At 36.9% G+C, this 21,577-nt stretch overlaps 1 protein-coding gene across 3 annotated transcripts; it reads right to left on the bottom strand.

Annotated features, from left to right (window-relative positions):
* Positions 1–4,744: 4,744 nt before the first annotated feature.
* Positions 4,745–21,518, bottom strand: ATG12 (autophagy related 12). Of its 3 annotated transcripts, XM_077138906.1 has the most exons (4): positions 21,066–21,513; positions 16,203–16,339; positions 7,537–7,599; positions 4,745–6,752 (listed from the first exon to the last, which is right to left on the bottom strand). In XM_077138906.1, exons 1-4 carry the CDS (start codon positions 21,226–21,228, stop codon positions 6,693–6,695), a joined length of 423 nt encoding a protein of 140 aa, XP_076995021.1. In that variant the 5' UTR covers positions 21,229–21,513; the 3' UTR covers positions 4,745–6,692. The 3 variants fall into 3 exon arrangements, with proteins under 3 accessions (XP_076995021.1, XP_076995023.1, XP_076995022.1); XM_077138908.1 differs by lacking the exon at positions 16,203–16,339 and having other exon boundaries at positions 21,066–21,518; XM_077138907.1 differs by lacking the exon at positions 7,537–7,599 and having other exon boundaries at positions 21,066–21,516.
* Between the last annotated feature and the right edge of the window lie 59 nt (positions 21,519–21,577).

Genomic DNA, 21,577 nt, shown 5'->3' with positions numbered 1-21,577 from the left:
ATAAGCAGAATGCCTACATCCAGAGAGATGGTAGTCCTACTGTCTCTGCACTGCCCAAAACAATGACTGTCACATTTTAAGGCAGATATTGACAAGGTGTACCTATCAGAGAAGGGAAATAGAATTATTAGAGCTCTGGAAATGTTCTTCTATCTATCCAACACATTTTTCAAAGCACGTACTATGTGTCAGGTACTGTTCAGAAAACTAAAAAGGCTTAAATTCTAATGGAGGGGAACATATATGCTGTAATATATGCTTTATACAGTATCATGGAGAAAATGCTGGGTACAATATACAATTGTATAAATACACAATGCTTTTACAATCTACAATTGATAAAGGTAAAGCAGGGGAAGGAGGGCAGATGATGGAGAGGGGTTGTGATTGTAGAGGGAGTTCAGGCAAACACTTTGATGAAGTAACATTTGAGCAGAAACTGAAGGAAGTGAGGCAAATAGTTATCTGGGGTAAGTTTCCAGGTAGAAGGAACGGTGAGTGGAAAAGCTGTGGGATGGGAGCGAACTTAGCGTTAGGATAACAGTACAGATGAACATGCATGTGGGTGGCAGGTTGTAGAGGAGGCGAGCACTGCAGGTCACATAGGTGTGAACTTCAGCTTTTATTCTTAATGGGAAGTCACTGAAGAATTTTGATCAGAGGAGAGGGCAGATATATAGAAGGCAATTAATATTAACAATTTGAGTAAAAAATAGTGGATTTGGCCAAGGTGATAACGGAAGAGATGAGAAGTGGTTAGGATTCTGAACACATTTTGAAAGTAAAGCTGTCAGGATTTGCTGATAGATTGGATGTGGGTGGGAAGACAGGAGTCAAGATACAGTCTAAGCAACCAGAAAGAAGGATTTGCCACTTAGTAAAAGAAGACTTGGGACTACTGGGGAAGGGAAACAAAAAGATATGCTTTGTAGACCTAGATATCAGAATTGGGAATAAATAGAATCAGCAGAGAGACAGATTTTGGCATGTCGAAAGAAAGTTCTAAAAGCTGTCTAAAAATGGATAGGGCTTCCTTCTGTCCCTACAAGTAATCAATAAGCTTTAAGTATTTTTGTTATGACAAATGCAAGGAACTAAGCTAATTGCTTTATAAGGATCTTTTTAACTCAAGCCGTCTTATCTTTCATAATATTAAGAAAACAGGTAAATCTAATGTCTAGTATCAAATGTCTTTTTTACTTATCATTTCTAAAAATTTTGGAATTAAATTCAATCTGAAAATCTCCCTCCTCACCCCTGCCCCATTAGAATGAAAGGTCAGAACAGGGATCTCAGTCTTGTTCCAATGTCGGAGAGAAAGTAAGCACTCAATTTGTGATTAAACAAATGGAAGGCTATGTGGTAGTTGGATTCAGTTGTCAACTTGGCCAGATGAAGGCACCTAGTTCTATTGCTGTAGACATGAGCCAATGGTACGTGAACATCATCTGTTGCTGATTACATCTGCAGTCAGCTAGGAGGCGTGCCTGCTGCAATGAATGATGTTTGACTTAATAGGCTGGTGCTTAAATGAGAGAGCTCAACGTAGCACAGCCCAAGCAGCTCAGTGTACCTCATCTCAGCATTTGCAGCTCAGTCAAGGCCTTTGGAGATGCAGAAAGAAATCACCCTGGGGAAAGTTGTTGGAACCCAGAGGCCTGGTGAGGCCAGCAGAGACCACCCTGTGCCTTCCCACGTAAGAGAGAACCTCAGTTGAAAGCTGCCTTTCCTCTGAGAACTAACAAAATAAATCCCCTTTTATTAAAAGCCAATCCGTCTCTGGTGTGTAGCATTCTGGCAGCTGGCAAACTAGAACAGATTTGGTACCACGGAGTGGGGTGCTGCTGCAGTTTACAAATACCAGATATGTTGGAATGGTTTTTTGGATGGCTAAGGGGAAGATGTTGGAGGAACTGCGAAGAGAATGATGGAGAAGTCCTGGAGTGCTTGAAGAGTCTGTTGGTGTAAACAGAACCACTGCCAATCTGGACAAAGGGGGATACAAAGGGACAAATTGGAGTTTGCAGAGTGAGAACCATGCACGCTCGGGTCTGAAGCCAAGAAACCTCAGTCAGGAGAGTGGACCCACCCATAAACATAGAAAGTGAGTTTGCCCTGAGGGCAGATGAGTCTCCCATTTTGTTGCAGTGGAAGAGTTGTGCAGCCTCAGGCCTTGGAAAAGGTATAGCAGGCTCCTTGGGGGGACTGGGGAGAGCCTGGCTGCCACCACATGGAGGGGCTGAGCGTGTGCACTGGAAATAGCAGAGAGCCCAGGGGTGGCCCTGATGCCTGGAGAGAGTGGAGCCGAGAAAAAGACGGTCTCTTTAATGTTCCGAGGTTGATTTGGAAAGAGGCGGGCCACTGCATAGGCCCTTGAAAGGGTGGGACTGCCACTTTCTAAAGCCAAAGGATAAATGACTTTCAGACTTTGAAATCCCATGGCGCTTGCCCAGCAAGTTTTACATCTGTTTCTTCCAATTTCTCCCTGTGGAAATGAAAACCTGTACCCTGTGAATATCCTCCTTTGCACATTGACACCAGACAACTTGCTTTGAGATTCACAGGTCCACTGCCAGAAGAGAATTTTCTGCACCTTAATATTGTTTAAGGTGATGCGTGTAGTTGCCAAGTTGACAAGGAGTGGACATGTGGTAGATTCAGTTGTCAACTTGGCCAGGTGAAGGCACCTAGTTCTGTTGCTGTGGACATGAGCCAATGGTACGTGAACATCATCTGTTGCTGATTACATCTGCAGTCGGCTAGGAGGCGTGCCTGCTGCAATGAATGATGTTTGACTTGGCTGGTGCTTAAATGAGAGAGCACAACGTAGCACAGCCCAAGCAGCTCAGTGTACCTCATCTCAGCACTTGCAGCTCAGTCCAGGCCTTTGGAGATGCAGAAAGAAATCACCCTGGGGAAAGTTGTTGGAACCCAGAGGCCTGGTGAGAAGGCATGCAGAGACCACCCTGTGCCTTCCCACATAAGAGAGAACCTCAGTTGAAAGCTGCCTTTCCTCTGAGGAACTAACAAAATAAATCCCCTTTTATTAAAAGCCAATCCTCTCTGGTGTGTTGTATTCCGGCAGCTAGCAAACTAGAACAGGTTATAATTAGTTTTAAGGCTTTTGACAGATAATTGTCAAACCGTCCCTTAAAAATCTAATACCAATTCACATTCCATTTAGCAAGGATATGACAAGGCCTATTTCCCCACAACTTTGCCAGTAGTGAGAATTACACTGTTTTAAACTATTGCTGATAGGCAATAATCAGCATCTCAAATTTTGTCTGTATTTTTTTTAACTGATGGGATTGAATGCTTTTTGTGCTTTATTGGCCATTTGTATTTTTTCTTTTGTGAATTTTAATTTTGTCAAATTTTCAGTTGGCTTTTGCCTTTCTTATTAATTTAGAAGTTTTTCAAATCAACCCTTCTATATGTTGTGTACAAGAAATATTTATATAAAAATTTAAACTATACACATTTTTATTCATTTGCTTTTCTAAATTTAATCATACTTGTTAGCCATACTTAAATTTATTACTCAATAATGAATATATATTGTATATATTACTAAATTCATTACTGATTACATATTTATAAGGAAATGTACTAAGTATTATGTGGGTGAGAACGGGGAAATAGAAAACAAATGGTCAATTTCCATGTACCTTACAAAAAAGGTATTGGACACATGCCTATAATAATACAGTTAAGTACTGTAATTGTGGTACAAGTTTGCAAAAAGAGTTCTTATGAAGGAATACTCAAGAGATTAAGATAAGCTTTAAGGAAGACTTACAATCTGAATTAGACCTTGAAGAAGAGACAGAATAGGCACTTTCAGAAAAGCAAACTGCATAAGCAGATGTAGAAAACAAAACAAAACACAAGGGTATACCCAGGGAATAGTAAATAACATAGTTTGGACTGAATAATGCTCTAGGGAAACAGTATTTGCAAGATAAGAGCAAACTTGCCGAATTATTATTTTCTGAATATTTTCTCCATGTGACCTATAGATGATTTTCCTACTGCCAGAAGCTTAAGCAGCATTATAATGCCCAGAAAAGAGAATCTGCATCAAAAGCAATTTTCATTTCCATGCCTCTTGAACAACACAGGCTTTCCCACTTTGGGTTACACCCAACTGAACTGGCTGGCTAATGCCACATAACTGGAGGTATAGTCTGCATTTCTTTTTCAGTTTCCTAATCTGATTATAGAATAGATGTTAAAGTCTCTTCAGAGTTAAAAACCTCTGGAAAATCAGAGATCCCATCTAAGTACCCAATCTTATTTTGATAAATGTTCTTAATTTACCTTATGTTCCAAATATGGGGAACTCTTTATAAAGCTCTTGGTATAGGCACTTTTAAATATGGAAGGATAATATTCTAATATCTATTTGTGTGCTGTGGGTCACCTTTGCACAGTAAGATAAAGCGTGACCTTATTAACATCTACTTTCTTATAATATGGAAAATTTAAAATATAACCTGAGAACACAACCTTTCTGCCCCCATTTCAATTATACTTAAGACAGTTTAAATCAGACGTCTGCAAAAATACTTGTGAATAAACCATATTTTAGTTCTAGTCACCCAAGAACTTATGGGATCCAGGCTTACAAGTAAATGTTGTCAAGTCAGCAAAGAATGATCAGTTTTTATTTTTTAGTGAGTATGAACAGATAATGTAAATATGGTTTGAAAAAGCATAAAGCCCTATATATATATATATATTTTCAGAGTTTTTGGGGAGAAAAACAAGGTATACATATTTAGCTAACCTTAATTTAATAAACTAATAAGTTATTTAGATAAAAAGAACAAATAAATCAATTTACACATCTAAACCTCAAGTATTTTTGATTGCTGAGGTAGTAAATATTCTATCATCTAAAACCTCAGAGGCAAAAATACATAAATTCAACATTTTTGCTACTTGTTAAATATATATGTGCATAGATATTGAACCCTCTTCAGTAAACTGTAAGTAAACAAAGTTAGAGAACAGATCTTTTTTACATTCAACTTATTTGACTTCAAAATTATACTTGTTTTATAGGGGTATGAGGGTAGTTCAGTGGTAGAATTCTCGCCTGCCATGCAGAGACATGGGTTCAATTCCTGGACCATGGACTTCACCCCCAAACAAACAAACAAACCCAAACATGCAAAAATTCAACAAAACGGTGATGCAATAATGGGATACTCACATGGAAAAAGAGAATGAAATGTGACCCTACCATACAGCATAGAAAAAAATACTTTCTAATTTTCAGCATATATACAAATTTCTTAGAAAAATTTCTTACCTAGTTGTTTAAGACATATTTGCACATTTCAACCTATATTTTTCCAGTGCTAATCACTGGCTATATTAATTTATTACAAAGGTTCACAGGTATAATGGGACTCAAATTCACATTTTTGGGTAGAAAATGAAAAATGAACAATGATTTCAACACTGTAAACAGAATTGTTCCTTAGAATTCCATAACATCAATGTATGGCAGATAACTAACCAAAAAGCTCATTCAGGGATTTAAGGGATATAAGTGTAGTTCAAATCTTTGAAAAAAGACACTTCTACTTCTAGTATGCATCTTACATACTTGTTATTTGGATATTCCGTTCAATTACTGGAATGTCTTTTTTATTAAAAAAAACAAACAACATAATATAGAGTAAAAAGTAAAATCTAACTTCATGCAATTACCTATCTAATAGCATCAGAAAAATGGCATGCTTTTTAGTCATTGCATGAAATACACGTAGTATCTAAGGCTATTATTTTCAATTATTCTTTGAAGGTTTTGAAGTTGGAAAATACACATGAAATAAAGATATTGCCAGGATTACCCAACAAGTGCTTTCGACACTACATAAATAAAAGATAAACACTGCAGTTATACCATTTGGATTCAAGAATCATTAAACGATAGGACAGAAAAAGACACTAAGATTCATTTATCTAGAATTTGTTAAATTCCTTGTTTCCCAATGAAATAATTCATTTTAAACTATGCACATTCTCTAACGCAGTCTTCCAGCTTGTCCTGGCTAGGTGCTTGCTAGAAATTATAGCAGCAGATTTCCCCCCATTACTACATGGCAAAAAAGTTAAACTAAACTGCTAACCCTTCTGCCAGCTAGGCTGCCCACTTCTGGTCAATGTAAGAAATACAGCCAGAAGGTCGGAGTTTTACAAGATAATAGTAGATATAAATGTAAAAAATAGGTATACCCTACACCCCAGACAAACCAAACGTCCCTGAATAAGAAAAAATAGGATGCTTTAGTAAATGAACTTTTATAGTGAAAAAAAAAAAATCAGTAGAGTGCTAATTCTAAAAGTAAACAATTTTAGTCATTTTTGAGACCTGGGTAATAAAGAAGCTTTATATAGTTAGTCTCTTTTTCAATATCTTGGAGGCAAGTCTGGATTATGACTAGCAGGCACAAAGGGTATACTCTATCTTCTATAATGATTTGTGTATTAAAGCAAGTTACATTTCTTGTGAGTTAACACTTTTTCAGTGGATGTTTTCTTAGACATAAGCATAAGTCATAGTAGATACATGCTGAGTAGATCATATCCTTAAGTCTCTTGCCACAAGCATCAAAGTGTTTTGGAGCTGTTTCCTCTGTGAAGATTAGTTTTAAGCAGCAAGTTGTTTTTCTGTTTCATCCCCATGCCTGAGATTTGCAGTAATGTAGGACCAGTTTGCCATCACTGCCAAAACACTATTGAAAAAAAAAAGGCAAAATATTAGTTTATTTTTAAAATAAGAAAACCATGTCATATGTCTCAAATATTCTCACATGTATGTTACCTATGTTATAAAGCTATTTCTTTCAAGAGATGCAAACTGCTATCTGACTTATTAATAATCATAAATGTTTATTAAAACCTATTCTTCAAACATCTTAGGTATGGATGGGCTTACATATTTTAATCTCATCCCTTCTTTACATCTTCATCCATAATGTCTGTACTCTGGCTCTTTTCTAATAGTGGTACCAGTATCTGGACTTTAGTCATTAATGCCATGAAACTGTAAGAAGCTGTAAAAAGACAGTCTTGTGTAGGAATTTTCCTCCTTTGACACTCCCTGGAGACTGATCTGGATTACTCATTGTACCAACAATGTAAAAGAAACTAGATGTAGGTAAAGAAGGGGACCTTAGTTTCTGAGTACATCTTTTGTTTGTATTAGGCATTTTTTGATTGTTCATTGTGAAATTTACTGTGATCATACTACATTTAAGGTATTAGAAAAGTAACAAGTAATATAGAACAAGACAGTCATTTCTTCTTTCCTCTGTAGACAATTAAAATGGCATGGGACGCACAGGTGGTTCAGTGGTGGAATACTTGCCTTCCATGCAGGTGACCCGGGTTCGATTCCTGGACCATGTACGCCCCCCCCCCCCCTAATAAATAGCATGTATCTCTTAAAATAAAAATGTGAATTAATGGTCTTATTATACATAAAAGTACAAACTCAAAAGCCGTAAATGGTTTTACCTCATAAAGCGTTCCAACTTCTTGGTCTGGTGAAGGGGCAAAGGACTGATTTACATAAATAAACTGCCAGAAAAAAAAAAATTAAGAAGATTTATTTCCAATGGCACCCTGATTTAAACAAGTAGTTATTTTAGGTTTCCTGATACCCAACTTTTTTTTGGTGCATGATCTGGGAATTGAATCTGGATCTCCCCCATGGAAGGTGGGCATTCTAACCAGATTTCCAACTTTTTATAACTAAGAAACTTAAAATTATTTTTTTTACAAATGGTTTTGGAAAGATTAAGAAATCACATTAAACATAATATTTTTTCATTTACTCATAAATATAGAATGTATGCTAACAAAATTTGATACACATAGCCAAAATTCAAGAAACCTTTTATTTTAGATAGTCTGTTCATTTATCTTGGGTAAATACATGGCATATGTTTAGGTTTTCTTTGACCTTTACAAACTCTTAAAGGTACTGGACTTCAGGCTATGTGTCATGACTTGCAGTCAAATGAAATAGAAAAAAAGTAGTATAACTGAAACAATGTCCTTAAGAACCTTATTGTTTAAAGGACCCATAAGTTTAGTCCATTTTTACCAAAATATTTCTAGTACTTAAAAAAAAAAACACCTAGAGATATTGAAACAAAACATCACAGCATGGAAGTGGCTTTTTTTTTTTTTTTTTGCACTTACTTAGTTTGAGTTGCTCTCTTCTGCTTTTGCCAAAATGCAATAAAAAAGAACATTTTTGTTGGAGAAGATGTGAGGCAAAGAGAACATTATATTTTTTGAGGGGAAAGTAATATGATGAAATCTTTATATTTCAATAACTATTTTTTTTTCAGTTTTTTAAAATTTTTATTTAAAAAAAAATACAAGCACATACATTCTTAACATACAAACATTCCATACACAATATACAATCAGTGGCTCACAATATCACTAGTTGTATACATTCATCACCATGTCAATAACTGTATTTTTTTAAAATTTTTTTATTAATCAAAAAAAAAGAAAAGAAATTAACACAACATTTAGAAATCATTCCATTCTACACATGCACTCAGTGATTCTTAGTATCATCACATAGATGTATGATCATCATTTCTTAGTACATTTGCATCGATTTAGGAAAAGAACTAGCAAAACAGCAGAAAAAGATATAGAATGTTAATATAGAGAAGAGAATTAAAATAATAATACTAATAAAAAAAATATATATATATATAAAAAGGAAAAAGAAAAAAACAAAAACAAAAGATACAAACAAACAAACAAAAAACTATATTTCAGGTGCAGCTTCATTCAGTGTTCCAACATGGTTACATTACACTTAGGTATTATTGTGCTGTCCATTTTTGAGTTTTTGTATCTAGTCCTGTTACACAGTCTGTATCCCTTCAGCTCCAATTACCCATTATCTTACCCTGTTTCTAACTCCTGCTGGTCTCTGTTACCAATGATATATTCCAAGTTGATTCTCGAATGTCGGTTCACATCAGTGGGACCATACAATATTTGTCCTTTAGTTTTTGGCTAGACTCACTCAGCATAATGTTTTCTAGGTCCATCCATGTTATTACATGCTTCATAAGTTTAGTCTGTCTTAAAGCTGCATAATATTCCATCGTAGGTATACGCCCCAGTTTGTTTAGCCACTCGTCTGTTGATGGACATTTTGGCTGTTTCCATCTCTTTGCAATTGTAGATAATGCTGCTATAAACACTGGTGTGCAAATGTCCGTCTGTGTCTTTGCCCTTAAGTCCTTTGAGTAGATACCTAGCAGTGGTATTGCTGGGTCGTAATCCATTCTGCCAGTCTATGTCTTTTGATTGGGAAATTCAGTCCATTACCTTTTAGTGTTATTACTGTTTGGATAATATTTTCCTCTACCATTTTGGCTTTTGTATTATATATATCATATCTGATTTTCCTTCTTTCTACACTTTACTCCATACCTCTCTTCTGTCTTTTCGTATCTGACTCTAGTGCTCCCTTTAGTATTTCTTGCAGAGCTGGTCTCTTGGTCACAAATTCTCTCAGTGACTTTTTGTCTATAAATGTTTTAATTTCTCCTTCATTTTTGAAGGACAATTTTGCTGGATATAGAAGTCTTGGTTGGCAGTTTTTCTCTTTTAGTAATTTAAATATACCATCCCACTGTCCTCTAGCTTCCATGGTTTCTGCTGAGAAATCTACACAAAGTCTTACTGGGTTTCCCTTGTATGTGACAGATTGTTTTTCGCTTGCTGCTTTCAAGATCCTCTCTTTCTTTTTGACCTCTGACATTCTAACTAGTAAGTGTCTTGGAGAACGCCTATTTGGGTCTATTCTCTTTGGGGTGCGCTGCACTTCTTGGATCTGTAAATTTAGGTCTGTCATAAGAGTTGGGAAATTTTCAGTGATAATTTCTTCCATTAGTTTTTCTCCTCCTTTTCCCTTCTCTTCTCCTTCTGGGACACCCACAACACGTATATTTGTGTGCTTCATATTGTCATTCAGTTCCCTGATCCCCTACTCAAGTTTTTCCATTCTGTTTCTTTTTGGAATTCAGATCTTCCATCCTCCAGTTCACTACTTGTAGCTTCTGTTTCTTTAGATCTACCATTGTAGGTATCCATTGTTTTTTCCATTTTTTCTTCTTTGTCCTTCACTCCCATAAGTTCTGTGATTTGTTTTTTCAGATGTTCTATTTCTTCTTTTTGTTCAGCCCATGTCTTCTTCATGTCCTCCCTCAATTTATTGATTTGGTTTTTGAAGAGTTTTTCCATTTCTGTTCGTATATTCAGCATTAATTGTCTCAGCTCCTGTATCTCATTTGAACTATTGGTTTGTTCCTTTGACTGGGCCATATCTTCAATTTTCCGAGTGTCATCCATTATTTTCTGCTGGTGTCTGGGCATTTGATCAGATTTCCCTGGGTGTGGGACCCGGCTGGTTGAAAGGTTTTTCTGTGAAATCTCTGGGCTCTGTTTTTCTTTTCCTGCCCAGTAGGTGGCGCTTGTCTGTCTGAGGGTCCCACCAGTAAAAGATGCTGTGGCTCCTTTAACTTGCCAATCCGAATCTCGCAGTTGGCCCGGGAAACCGCGCGTGGAGGGGGGGGTCGCCGGCCACCGCGGCTTGGGGGAGTGCTGGTCCAAATTGCCCAGCTGGCCCGAGACACCAAGTGTGGCGGGAGGGCCCTGCTATCCAATGTTCCCAGTCAGACCGGGGAGCCACGTGCGTGGAGGGGACCCCAGTCGCCAGCCGCCCCGGCTGGGAAAACGCGCGCCCGTCGGGTATCTCACCGCAGCGGATTCTCCCTGCCCGTTCAGCCGTTCCAGAATGGGGTACGCTGTCTTTTTGGTCTCTGTCGTGGCTCCAGGAGCTGTTTCGTATTGTTTCTGTTTCTTTAGTTGCTGTTCTGGAGGAGGAACTAAGACCCGCGCGTCTTACTAAGCTGCCATCTTCTCCGGAAGTGTATTTTAATAATATTTATACATATACAAATATATGTGTACGTAAATATATATGTATACATATACATACTGACTCATACCTGATAATTTATTTTTGACTTAATAGCACTGTAAGTATAACTGCACAAGTGTAATTTCTTCAATTTAATGGAAAATAAGTGGAAAAAGTGCCCACCAAAGGAAATATTTAAATAATTTAAAGAACATACATGCAATATATCGTATTAGCAATTATAAGGACAGATTAAATTTATACTGAAAAATTATAAATTTTGGAATGAGGTTGCATCAGAATAGTAAGAAATGTTTATAATATGATACCTGGTAAAATGAAGACTGATCAAAATTCATTTATGTATTTATATATTATTTTGGTGAAAATGGAGGCTTATTACAGCTTGTTAACATGGTATTGGTAGGAACTTGGAAGAATTCAGTGGAAAATAGGAATGGAGGCAGTTGGAGCAAAGTTAAATTTAAAGAACAAGTAAAATGGAATAAAAAATCTATGCTTTATGTAAAATTTTGCAAGTATATGCGAGAATGTATGGTTGTGCTATGCTAAATATTTTTTCAAGAGTTTGATGTCTGTCAAAGTAGCTTTTGATAATTTTCTTTTAAGAAAACAAAACATTTGCAAATAACATTCACTTTTCCTTTTAATGTCTACAATCAAATTCTAAGACTAAGCTTTCCTGAATTCACCTTTTTTTTTTTAAAAAAAAACAAACCAAAACTATATCAGAATAGTTGGTTGACAGATACTATCTTGGTCATAAACTATAACCAATAAATAGTGCTTTTGTTTCTCTCGCTGACAATACCGAATGGTGATTAAGAATATAGACTATACTGAGACAGATCTGGGTATGAATCTTGGCTCCAAATATAAATAACTTTTCTCAGCCTGTTTATTTATTTTTAAGATATGGAAAATAATAGTTCTTATACTTCTTGGGGCAGCTAGGAAGGATAAAATGAGATACTATTTCAAGTATCAACAAATGGTTCATAGTGTGTGACCTCAACAGACAGTTATTTCTGTTATATTATTTTTTAAATACTATTTTTTACTAGAGCAGTCGTAGGTTTACAGAAAAATCATGCAGAAAGTACTATTCATTCCAACCTAACACGTGTGGCTTTTCTCATTGTGTGTTACTGTGATACCTTTGTTTCAACTGATGAACAATACTATCATAATTATATCATTAACTACACAGTCCAGTTTACTTTGGGGTTTGCTCTTTGTACTGTACATTTTATGGGGTTTTTACTTTTTTCTGGTTACATATATACAGCCTAAACATTCATAATGCTGTGCTCCCATCACCACCATCCAACACCAAAAGTTTTTCATCACCCCAACCAGAAACTTTGTAGCAACTGAGCATTAACTCCTCATTCTCCTTTTTTTTTGTAAAACAAAACTAAACAGAAGTATCTTATTCCTTAATTGATGAGTTGGGGAATTTCAAAGTTCATAAACTATATAGGGGAACCCTAGTAAGAAGTAGGTTCTGCAAATCTCAACACAGGAAATAAAAAAAAGAACACTGATCAAAGAGGATCACTGGCAAGGGTATTTCAGGAGTGAACAGTGAGTGCCAGGCACTGGGGTTTATAAAGATTATGTACTAACTGTGCCTCCTGACAAGTGATTTATATTTGGGGAGTCTGTTTCTTTATATGCAAAATAGGTATCAGTGTGGTTGAGTGTCAAGTAAGGTATCACTTTATGATAAGAACAAGAGCAGCTAATATCATTGAGTGCTTACTCTGTGCCAGATACTGCTAAAGGTTTCTTTTCATTTCATCTCACATGAACCATGGGATAGGTACTGATATGTCATTCAAGTAGTTAAGTCAGGATTCGAGTCCATATCTGACTCCAGAATCTTCGCTCTTAATTTCATTATGTCACCTTACTTACAAAAATGCTAAAACACTTTGTCCACTCTAAGATACCGGGTAAATTATGTGGGGCCATTTTTGTGTCAGACTCGGTTCCCCAATCCAGGTGGCAAGATTAAGAGCGTATGATCCTGGAGTCAGTTTGAAATGGGAGAAATCCTGCTTGGGAGACAACAGCTTATAGTTGGAACTGCTAAACATTTCATCATTCTCCCTGTGGTAGAATGCACAGACACACTCTTTCTTTTTTATATTTCAAAGTATGGTTTTATCAATGCACTTTAGGACAAACCCCATTCACATGCCATTTTCTTCTGGAAGAAATACTGCCAATTATAAATAATCCCAGGAAAATTGTTCAAATATTATTTTAAATTAGGTTCATGCTTACATATCAGTTGTGCCTGGTTCATGGTTAATACAGTGTAAGGTTCTAACATAAAAAACTTAGAAATGTAACAGAAATCAGGGTGTATTTTAATGTGAATTCCCTGTAATACAGATATAATTTGTCTTTAGCTCCTGGTGGTTTAACTTTAAATTAACATGTTTTTCCTCTTTTGTTACATTTTAAATTAAGAGAAGGATGACACTAGTTTGTTTCAGCAAACATTCACTGAGTGCCTATCACGTAGGCAACTGTAGAAGGTGTAGAACTATGAAGATTAATATACTCTCTTCTCAATGAGCTTATGTATGATCTATTGGAGAGGAAGATACATACAAATAAATTAAGGAAACTATGGAGGGGAAAAGAACATCTTATGAGGTACCTGGCATACAGAGAAGTGGCATTAGGTTAGCCTTGTCAGAGAAGGCTTCCTGGAAGAGATACTTGAGCCAAGTGTTGTGGGATAAGCAGGACTTAACCATAGGTGAAGAGAGAATTATTAGAGAGGACTCTATAGACAAAGGGGACAAAGTAATACAGTGGGAGTGCTGGAGGATAGGACAGTAGAATAGATGAAGGAGAGAACTACAGAAATTCAATGTCTTTTTGTAACAGAAGTTAGCAACTGGAAGTGAGTTTAATAAAAAAAAAATTCAGTTAGTTCAGAGGAGATATACATATTTTTGTATACCATAAAGCTCCATATAAATACAAATTATCGCCATCATGAATCTCTTTGAAGAAAGAAGTAATTGATCTATATTGTGATCTGTCACTTTTAGAGTATGTAGTTACCCAATCTGTCACTTTTAGAGTATGTAATCATGGAAGCAAAACTTCTAAAATGTAGTCTTTTGCTAACTACTAGAATTTGGGAAGAGAATGTTATTTTAATTTTAATGAATAACGGCTTTTTTGAAATCCTCAGTGCCTATTTTTTTTCTATGTCTCTGATAGTTAATTTAGTTGTTTGAAAGCTCTTTCTCTAGTAGAATCCTCAGGAAAGATTCATGGAAAAGGTATTTCGTTTTTGTACATTAATAGTAGTCTGTGCCCTAATTCAGAGTCAGTCTTGTACAATATAAAATTCTTATCTCATGCTTTCTTTCCTTGAGTATCTTTGTTGTCAAAGTTTTATGATAATCTAATTTTCTTTCCCTTATAAGCCATGTCCTCTTTCTTTCCCTAGATGGCCAAAGGATGTTTTTCTTTTTCTTTCGTCTAGCAATTTTACCAGGATATGTCTTTGTGTTGGTTATCTGGGCTGATAGTCTCTAGTTTATGCTATGTTTTTTCAATCTATAGTTTCAATTTTTTAAAATTTACTTTAGGAAAGTTTTCTTGAATTATAGCTTTTAGTATTTTTGTTCCCTTACTTTTGTTTTCTTTTTTTAGGGATTCCCACTTTCTGTATATTTGTTCTTTGTTCATCCTCAAATCTAGTACTCTCTCTTGAATCTTTATCTTTCATTTCTTTTTTATTATTATTTTTATTTTACCTCTTCTTTCTCTTTAGGCATTCTCTGATATTTATGTGCTCCTATGTTACTTCTAGTTTAGGTTCTGTTTTAGAAATAATTCTTTCTTTTATTTGCAATTTTTTTCTTAAGCTCTGTCATTTCATTTCTGAGTTTTTTAATGATGATTTTTGTTGTTATTTCATCTCTGTATCATTTTCTTAAATGTCTTTCAGCTTATTCGAAATAGTTACAGTTTTGATCTGTCTTGTAAGCACATCTTTCTGGCATGATTTCATTGTGTGGAGGGATATTATTCTGTTCTTTCTCTCATAACATTATATGGGATTTGACCTTGATATGTGCCTGTTGCTCACTTTTACATGAAATTAGTTTTCCCCAACTTTTAGAGTGAGGTGGGGTCAGTGTAGCTTTTCTAACTTCACAGAGTGCCCTCTTCTGTTATTTTTCTATAGTGTTCAAAAATACGGTGACCTACTACCTTAGTTTTTTAGGTACTGTTTTCCTCTACTTTGATGGCCTTCCTTTTTGCTTCCTCATCTGATCAATTTTAATTTCACTCCTAGAAGTTTCTCCTCTGTGTGAGGTTCTGCCCTAGAAGGGAGCTAGGGTCTGTTTGGAGAGTTTTCAGAAGCTGGATTGCTCCACCCCTTCAGTCCTCCTTACTGCAGATATATTATAATCACCTGCTACTGAAGCATAACCCTGTCTCAATTTCAGCTACTCGTCACAAATTGGCCCAACTGCACTTTTTAGCAAACCCTGTTAACTATTTTGGGGTTCTCTTTTTCTCAGTTTTGTAAGATGCCGATCTTGTTGCTTGCATAGTCTGTCAGTACAGACATGGATAGCATGCAGGATCCTGTGGTATTGGTGGTTTGTCTCCACCAATTGTTATTTGAAGTTTACAAGGGTACTTTACAACCTAATCTTGCTATAAATACTGATCACTGCTGTCTAGCTGACTTTGTTTTTGGTGGGGATTTGGAGATTTAAAAACATGTATTATAACATAAAGATACGTTAGTTCCTTCACAACATATGGCAGAGATAAATGACATTATCAAGAATAATGGGAAAAAAGCAACACTGATTAACAAACAAACAAACCATAAAAACCCCAAACTTTTCTGTACTTATGTCCTCTAACAAATTTTTCTGCAAGGTATTCATTCAGTAATTTTCTGAAGAAAACAACCTATACGATAGGGAAAAATTGGTTCATAGTAAAAGCAAATCTCAATTTCATTTCAGAGTTTCCTAGAAAATCTATCAATAAAGCATAAAAATTCTACCAGCAAAACAAATAAAAAGACATTATTAAAGGCTCCATATGCATTTCTACATATACAACTAGATTTTCTTGCCCTTAGGAGTTAGGAACTACTGTGAATTTTTGTTGGAAATGATCAACACTGGTCTCATACCAACTGTTCTGAGGCCACCAGTTTAAGGAACTTTTTGATGAAGTCAATGAGTCCTTGAATGGTTCGGGTTCTCTCTACAGCCCATTTCTTTGTTTTCATGATGGGTGTGTCTCCCACAGCCTTAAGCAAAATGTCAACTGTAAAAGAAAAAATTACAATTACACCAAAATATCTAAAGAGAATGCGAATATAAAAGACTTTGAGAAAACTTTTTATCATGTTTTTGTTATTTTTGGATTCTCAATTCCCTAAAGGTCTCCTATGGGACTAATCGTTCAAGTGTACTGTATTGTAACAGGCAATTCCAAGTGAAGAAATTAATAGTAGTGTAGATGATACCACTGAAGTGAATACAAAATGATATGCCCCTTCTAGAGAGCAATATGGTAATACAAATCCAAAGGTTTAAAGATATACACTGACTTTTAGGAATCTAGTCTAAGAAAGTATGAGATGTGTAAAGGTTCACTTAAAAGGATTTCCCCTTCAATGAAGCATTTTTAATAGGGAAAAACTGTAAAATTTAAATATCCAACAAGAGGGAAATAGTTTTTTTTATGAGGATATGACATGATAGTATTATATGCTGGCATATCTCTCATTTTATGGCACTTCGCAGATACCGTGTTTTTTACAAACTGAAGGTTGTGGCAACCCTCCATCAACTAAGTCTACTGGCACCATTTTACTAACCGTGTGTGCTCACTTCATGTCTGTCACATTCTGATAATTTTCACAATTATTTCAGACTTTTTCATTATTATTATATCTGTTATGGTGCTCTGTCATCAGCTTACTAAGATAATTGTTCTGGGGCACCATAAAGTACACCCATATAAACTGGTAAGCTTAATCAATAAATGTTGTGTGTGTTTTGACTCTTCCATAGACGAGCTGTTTCCCTCCATAGGTCTCCCTATTCCCTGAGACACAACAATATTGACATTAGGGCCATTAACAACCCTACAATGGCCTCTAAGTGAAAAGAAGAATCGCACATCTCACTACACATCAAAAGCTAGAAATGATTAAGCTTAGTGAAGGAATGCCAAGGGAACAAAAAAACCTGGGTAACAGCAAACCTGTTGACAAAATGATTACTGAATATTTTAAGCCCACTGTCGAGACCTACTGTTCAGAAAAAAGGACTTTTTCCAAAATATTACTCCTGACAATGCCTACGGTCCTCCAAGAGCTTTGATGGAGATATGCAACGAGGTACATGTTGTTTTGATGCATGCTAACACACCATCCATTCTGCAGTCCATGGATCAAGGAGTCATTGCAACTCTCAAGTCTTGTTATTTAAGTAATACATTTTGTAAGGTTATAACTGCCATAAATAGTGATTCCTCTGATGGATCTGAGCAAAGTACAGTGAAAATCTTCTGGAAAGAAGTCACCATTCTAGATGCCGTTAAAGAACATTTGTGATTCACGGGAGGAGAGTAAAATATCAACATTAACAGGAGTTGTGAAGAAGGTGATTCCAACCCTCATGGATGACTATGAGGGGTTCAAGTTTCAGTGGAAGAGGTAACTGCAGATGTAGTGGAAATAGTAAGAAAACTAGAACTAGAAGTGGAGCATGAAGGGGGACTGAATTGCTGCAATCTCATGATCAAACTTGAATGGATGCGGAGCTGCTTCTTATGGATGAGCAAAGACAGTGGTTTCTTTGAGATGGAATTTAATCCTGGTGAAAGGCTATGAAATTGTTGAAATGACGACAAAGGATTTAGAATATTACGTAAAGTCAGTTGATAAAGTAGTAGCAGGGTTTGAGAGTACTGACTCCAATTTTGAAAGAAATCCTACTGTGGGCAAAATGCCATCAAATAGCATCATATGCTACAGGGAAATCTTTTGTGAAAGGAAGAGTCAATTGATGCGGCAAACTTCACTGCTGTCCTATTTTAAGAGAAATTGCCTCTGCCACCTCAACCTTCAGTAAGCACCTCTGATCTATCAACATCGAGGCAAGACCCACTACCAGCAAAATGACTGTGACTCGCTGCAGATCAGACCATGGTTAGGATTTTTTATAATAAAGTATTTTTTATTTAAGGTATGTACATTACTTTGTTTTGACATAATGCTGTTGCACACTTAACGGATCATAGCATACTGTAAACATATCTTTTATATGCACAGGGACACCAAAAAATTTGTGAATCACTTTACTGTGGTGGTCTGGAACCGAACCTACACTATCTCTGAGGGGATGTAGTAAAGAACATACTCTCTAAACTGCCTCTGTGTTCAAATCCTGACTCTACCATTTGCTAGGTATATGTATCTGGATAACCTTCTGAATATCTCTGTGCCTCCACTGCTCATCTGTAAAATGGGATAACAGCACTTACCTCATAGGTTTGTTGTGAGGAATAAATGAGTTCATACACATAAAGTGCTTAGAACAGTATCCAATAAGTGATTGATACTGAATTCTAAAACAATTAACCAGGCATTAAAGAAACATGCTATAAAACATTTAAAAGCATGAGAAAGTTCTCAAAAACCCTACATACAGAACAGTAGGTATTGTATGATCCCAATTTCATTAAAAAAAACCAAAATGCAAACACATGTTCACATAAACATGAAAGAATATGCACCAAAATGTTATTTTTCAGTAGTGACATAAGCAATTATTTAATTTATGCTTTTTTGTAACTACCAATTTTCATCAATGGTTTTTGTAATAAGGGAAAATGATAAGTTACTTAAAAGAAAATACAGGAATTAGGGGACCAAATAAGTTTCAGGGAGAGAAATCCTAAGGTTTTAATGATCCAATAAGCAGAGATGCAAGCCCCAAAGCTTTGACATTGTCTCCTGAAAAAAAAAAAGGCTACTCTGCTTAGGAAAAAAGAACGTACAATAATTTATTACTGCCCCCTAGAGTTAATTCTATGCTATCACATCCTTCTTGACCATTTTCGGTATTAAAAATTGACTCTATGGGGTCACTGAGGTTAATTTAAGTTTACACCTGAATAAGGTCATCTAGAACATATGATGCACAGCTTATCTTTCTGCTAAAGAAATAAGGAATTATCCTAGCTTCGGTTATCTTGGAAATGAGGATAATGGAGATAATTGAGGGGGTTTTGGTTAACTCAACTTCCATGCTTCTCTTTCTTGCTCCCTTAATCCTCTGGGGCTATAGATAGCAAGTCAACAATTAGGCAACTCAACAAAGTGAACCAGAAAATATTACAGATTGCTACTGAGAGAAGAAGGGTAGGAAGAAAACAAGGTAGAGGAGGAAAAGTACTTATTTATTTATTGCTGTACTCTGATTTCTTCTTGAACTGTAAAATCGATTTGCTTGTAGTTCTAAATCCTAGCTATACACTAGAACAGACTAAGGAAACATTTAAAAGATTACAGGCATCTTCATCAATTAAACCAGAATCTAAGTGGGGCCTTGGTACCGGTATTTTCAAAAGTTCCTCAGGTGATCTTAATGTGCTGCTAGGGCTGCAACCTTGGCCTGCTTCAAGAATCTTTTCTTTTTTTTTGGAAGCCAAAACTTAAATGAAAATTTAAATTAACCATATTTTACCAGGAGATGACAATCTCAGAATAGATATTCAATAGCCAGAGATTAAGCAAGGGGAAACTCAAATGCTAATAGGAATCAGAAAATGAGAACTGGATTTGTAAATGATGGCTCAATTAAAAAACAAAACGAAACAACAAAAACCCTTGTGGAGCAAAGAAAACATGCCTTTGGGCCAAATGTGGGTTGTGGGTTTTTATTTATAGCCTCAGTTTCACACCTTCAGGATCAAGTGATAAGTTTTTAACAGACCTTAAACAAACCAACAAACCCTTTTTTAGAGGACTATGTGCCTCTGCTTACAGTAAATTGGGAAGAAAAAATGGAACAAAAATCTAGAAACCCGTGAGACTCCTGTGAAGAAAGGTATGAGTGGTCATCTATAGAAAAAGTAACAGCTTTCTGTTTGTTTCTCCATTAGTGAATCATGTGGAGATGTCAGAATTAATTTCCCCAAAATGTAAAGGCAGTTTGACTTAAAAGGGGTCAGAGCTGGGAGCGACATATCCTCCACAGCCACAGAAACCGAAGTTCCACGAAAGGCCATGAGACCATAGAGCAGAAAGTATGCCATCACTACATTTTAAGACTCTATGGACTGGGAAAACTTGTTTAAAGACCAAGCTCAACTGCTCCGAATCCCAGATGTTGATTTTGTTTGCTCATAGGCTAACTCTACATACACTGTTTCCGAGCAAGTATCCTTAGGAATTTCTTTATTTTACAATGGCGAACTAATAAGTCTCAAGCAGTAAAGGGTTGAGAACAGCTACTTCTAGCAATGAAATGACTCGCTTACATAGATTCCAAAGTAGCAAAAGGCGATATCTATGTCTTTAGTTTTCCATTAGAATTTTTTATATCAAGCAAACTTTCCATTCTTTTGCTTCAAGGAATGAATTCACATGCAAGTGAAAAAAGAACAGGGAACTAGTTGGCGTAGATGCTAAAAGCTCCTGGGTTAAGTACCTGGAACTACCGAGAATCAATTCAGCCCCCACCTTCAAGTAGCTGGCAGTCAGGCCAACTGAAAGCGAGATTAGAATCTAATAATGCTGCGGAGGTCAAACACCGGGCATCACACTGATAGGGGACCCAACCAAGCCTAAGTAGGCATTAAGGTGCGTTCAGAGATGGCTTTCTTGAGAAACTCAACGTAAAGTCGAAAAATACGACCACCCTCCTTTCTTAGAGGTCAAGAAGCACGGGCCCTTCTCTACATTTTGTTCATTATTGGCTGCCATCCCATCACACGCGATCTGCCCACGGATTCCCGCCTCTGCCCACAAAATTACTTTTTTTCTTGGTGTCGCCGACAGGTTCTTCTGTCCCTGGGGAGACTGCAGCGGAAGAAGGAGGCTCCGGAGTAGCTGTTTCTGGGGAGACCTCCGTAAGTCCTTCGCCTCCAGCAGCAGCTGAGGCAGGGAACTGCAGCACTGCCTCGGGCTCTTCGGCCATCTTGCTCGGTGCGAGTCGAGAGCGGAAGTGGCGGCTGCACGCGTGCAGTGGGCGGGCCTCGTCCCGGGGAGCGTCGCAAAGGTGACGCCGCAGGACCCAACAAATCTAACAGCGAAAGTTCGAGTCCCCGCCTAATCCTCTATGGCGAATCCCTATCGCAGACCCCCGACGGTTAATACTGCCACGATTATTTTTCCCCTCAGCAACAGGCCTCCGGAGGGGTGTGGTAGGAGCGCGCTGGCGACCTCCGCCTGCGCATGCGCTCCTCAGACTAGTGCACTCAGGTCTGGATCTGTTTCCGCTCCCTGCACCTGCCCCACCCACGGCCCGTCCGGCCCCGCCCAGAAGC

The sequence above is a fragment of the Tamandua tetradactyla genome, chromosome 21, assembly GCF_023851605.1.
Source record: "Tamandua tetradactyla isolate mTamTet1 chromosome 21, mTamTet1.pri, whole genome shotgun sequence".
Lineage (NCBI taxonomy): Eukaryota > Metazoa > Chordata > Mammalia > Pilosa > Myrmecophagidae > Tamandua > Tamandua tetradactyla.
Note: the sequence above shows the minus strand (reverse complement) of the source record. Positions and strands in the feature narration are given on the sequence as shown.